At 34.6% G+C, this 2269-nt stretch overlaps 1 protein-coding gene across 1 annotated transcript in view; it reads left to right on the forward strand.

Moving 5' to 3' along the window:
• The window catches only part of LOC106475855 (myosin heavy chain, muscle-like), a gene marked incomplete at both ends in the record, with an annotated part of 26855 nt that overhangs the window by 4886 nt on the left and 19700 nt on the right, over positions 1 to 2269 (forward strand). Inside the window, 2 exons of the mRNA XM_022379870.1 lie at positions 175 to 292; positions 1049 to 1172. Of these exons, the coding sequence (XP_022235578.1) occupies positions 175 to 292; positions 1049 to 1172 (242 nt within the window). The remainder of the gene's footprint in view (positions 1 to 174; positions 293 to 1048; positions 1173 to 2269) is intronic.

A 2269-nucleotide genomic window follows, 5' to 3' on the forward strand; every position in this document is an offset into this window, starting at 1 on the left:
GGTTTTCTGTTTTACAAATTCAAATTATTTTGTAAAATAAAGAATCTGTGTTGTTTCCAATGCTGAACTAACGTCTGCAATCTTTAATCAAAACAATTGGTTTTATTATACCAAGGTAAAATTGTATTAACCGTTAATGCCTCTTGTAAATGTGACTGGTGCTGCCCTCTATAGGTGTGATTGATTCCCATTTGGTGATGCACCAGCTGACCTGTAACGGCGTACTGGAAGGTATCCGTATCTGCAGGAAGGGATTTCCTAACAGGATGATTTACCCTGACTTCAAACACAGGTCAGTCTTCATGTTTGAACCGTCAACACTAAAATAACAACACGTTCTATGAACGGGCAACATTGTCAGGCTAAAGTAACGATACGTTCTGTGATCACTGTAGTATAGTTTGACATGAAATATGAATCTCTGGTAAACACAAGTGATAGTTAGTGTTGATTTTGATGAATATCTGAAGGCACTGTAAAAATTGTGTTATAAACCATTCAACTTGTGGTGTTTCAATGACTACAGATCAAGTTCAAGTTAAAACAACACAGTCATGTGTGTTATAAATCTGTGTTGAATTTTATACAATCTATATGTATACAAGAAAAACATGACTTTACTGTGTGTTTACATAAAATGTTAAATTATAAGTCGTACGTCAATATATCTTATTAAAAAACACACGTAAAACTAGGGTGGTTATATGAATAGTGTTATAGTTCACTTAAGTCTCTGATTGAGGAACACACGGAGTTTGTGTAAATCTAGTATTTACTAAATATGTTTAGCTTTTATTTGTGAAAAGCACAATTATATAGATGATGGAAAATACCAGTCTTTGAAGTTTTTGTTTTTGGGAATATATGCAAATTTTCTGTGTTTCCTTTTTCTGTCTCACAAAGGGCGTTTCACCTTCTGTTTTTGTCTTTAAGTTCGACTACCAAGGTTTGCAGTGTTTCACCCATCGCATGATATTTTATTAGATATTTATACATCTATATATATATATATAGTAACAAACAAATTGTTTCCCTGTCGTTATTCCAGATATACAATCTTGGCTCCAAACGCAGTACCCAAAGGATCTTTCGTTGACGCAAAAAACGCAACAGAGAAAGTGTTAGAAGCCATTCAGCTCGAGGCGAACGATTTTCGATTAGGTCACACCAAGGCACGTGAAGATTACACTCCCCTTTCCCTGAACTTAGTTTTCTTTTGTTATATATATATATAAACACTTTTTTCTCCCCAAATTCTACTGGGTAAACAGTTATAAGTGGCAGTATTCATTAATTACTGAAATAGTGACAAATGGTAGGGATAGTAATTCAATTTTCCTTCTTTCTACCTGGTGTTTTCTTAGAAAGAAACCCAAACCCTGATGATTCTCTCACATTAACGAAACATTATTGATTCCCAATTCCCTCTCCCCACACAAAAAAAAAATCATGCTTGTCTGTAGTTTCGTCTGTTTTTCTTGGTGTGACCATAAAGCATAGAAAACTTTAACTTCGTAGCTCTTAAAACTTTGACATAGAAAAAGTTAGATCTCCTGAACGTATTCCCTCTGTGCCCGTTCCATGCCATCAATGGCTCCATGGTTCTATTCCCATTGCAACTTTCAAACGTAGAAAACATTGGACTTCCTGAACCCATTCCCTCTGAGCACGTTCCATGCCATCAATTGCTCCATGGCTCTATTCCCATTGAAACTTTCAAACGTAGAAAACATTAGATCATCTGAATTTGTTCCCTCTGAGCACGTTCCATGCCATCAAAGGCTCCATGGCTCTATTCCCATTGAAACTTTCAAACGTAGAAAACATTAGATCATCTGATTTTGTTCCCTCTGTGCACGTTCCATGCCCTTAATCACTACGTAGTTGTATCCTCTTTGCAACTTTGGATTACAGAAACCATCATATCTGGGTTCATTATCCAAGATTTTCTTTATACACAAGCAATTTTCACTAAATATCAGTAGTATTCAAAGAAAAACACCGAATATCAGTACTATACAAAGAAAAAAACACTGAATATCAGGACTATTCAAAGAAAAAACACTGAATATCAGGACTATTCAAAGAAAATGTTTCAATGTCAGTATAATTCACAAGAACAAATTTAAGTCTCTTTTGTAAATAAAGCTCCCTTGTAAAGAAAGTTCCATCTGAATAACATCCTTTACAAACAACTTGAAAATAAAGTTCCATCTGAATAACATCTTTACAAACAACTTGAAAATAAAGTTCCATCTGAATAACATCT

Source organism: Limulus polyphemus, unplaced genomic scaffold, assembly GCF_000517525.1.
Source record: "Limulus polyphemus unplaced genomic scaffold, Limulus_polyphemus-2.1.2 Scaffold9294, whole genome shotgun sequence".
NCBI lineage: Eukaryota > Metazoa > Arthropoda > Merostomata > Xiphosura > Limulidae > Limulus > Limulus polyphemus.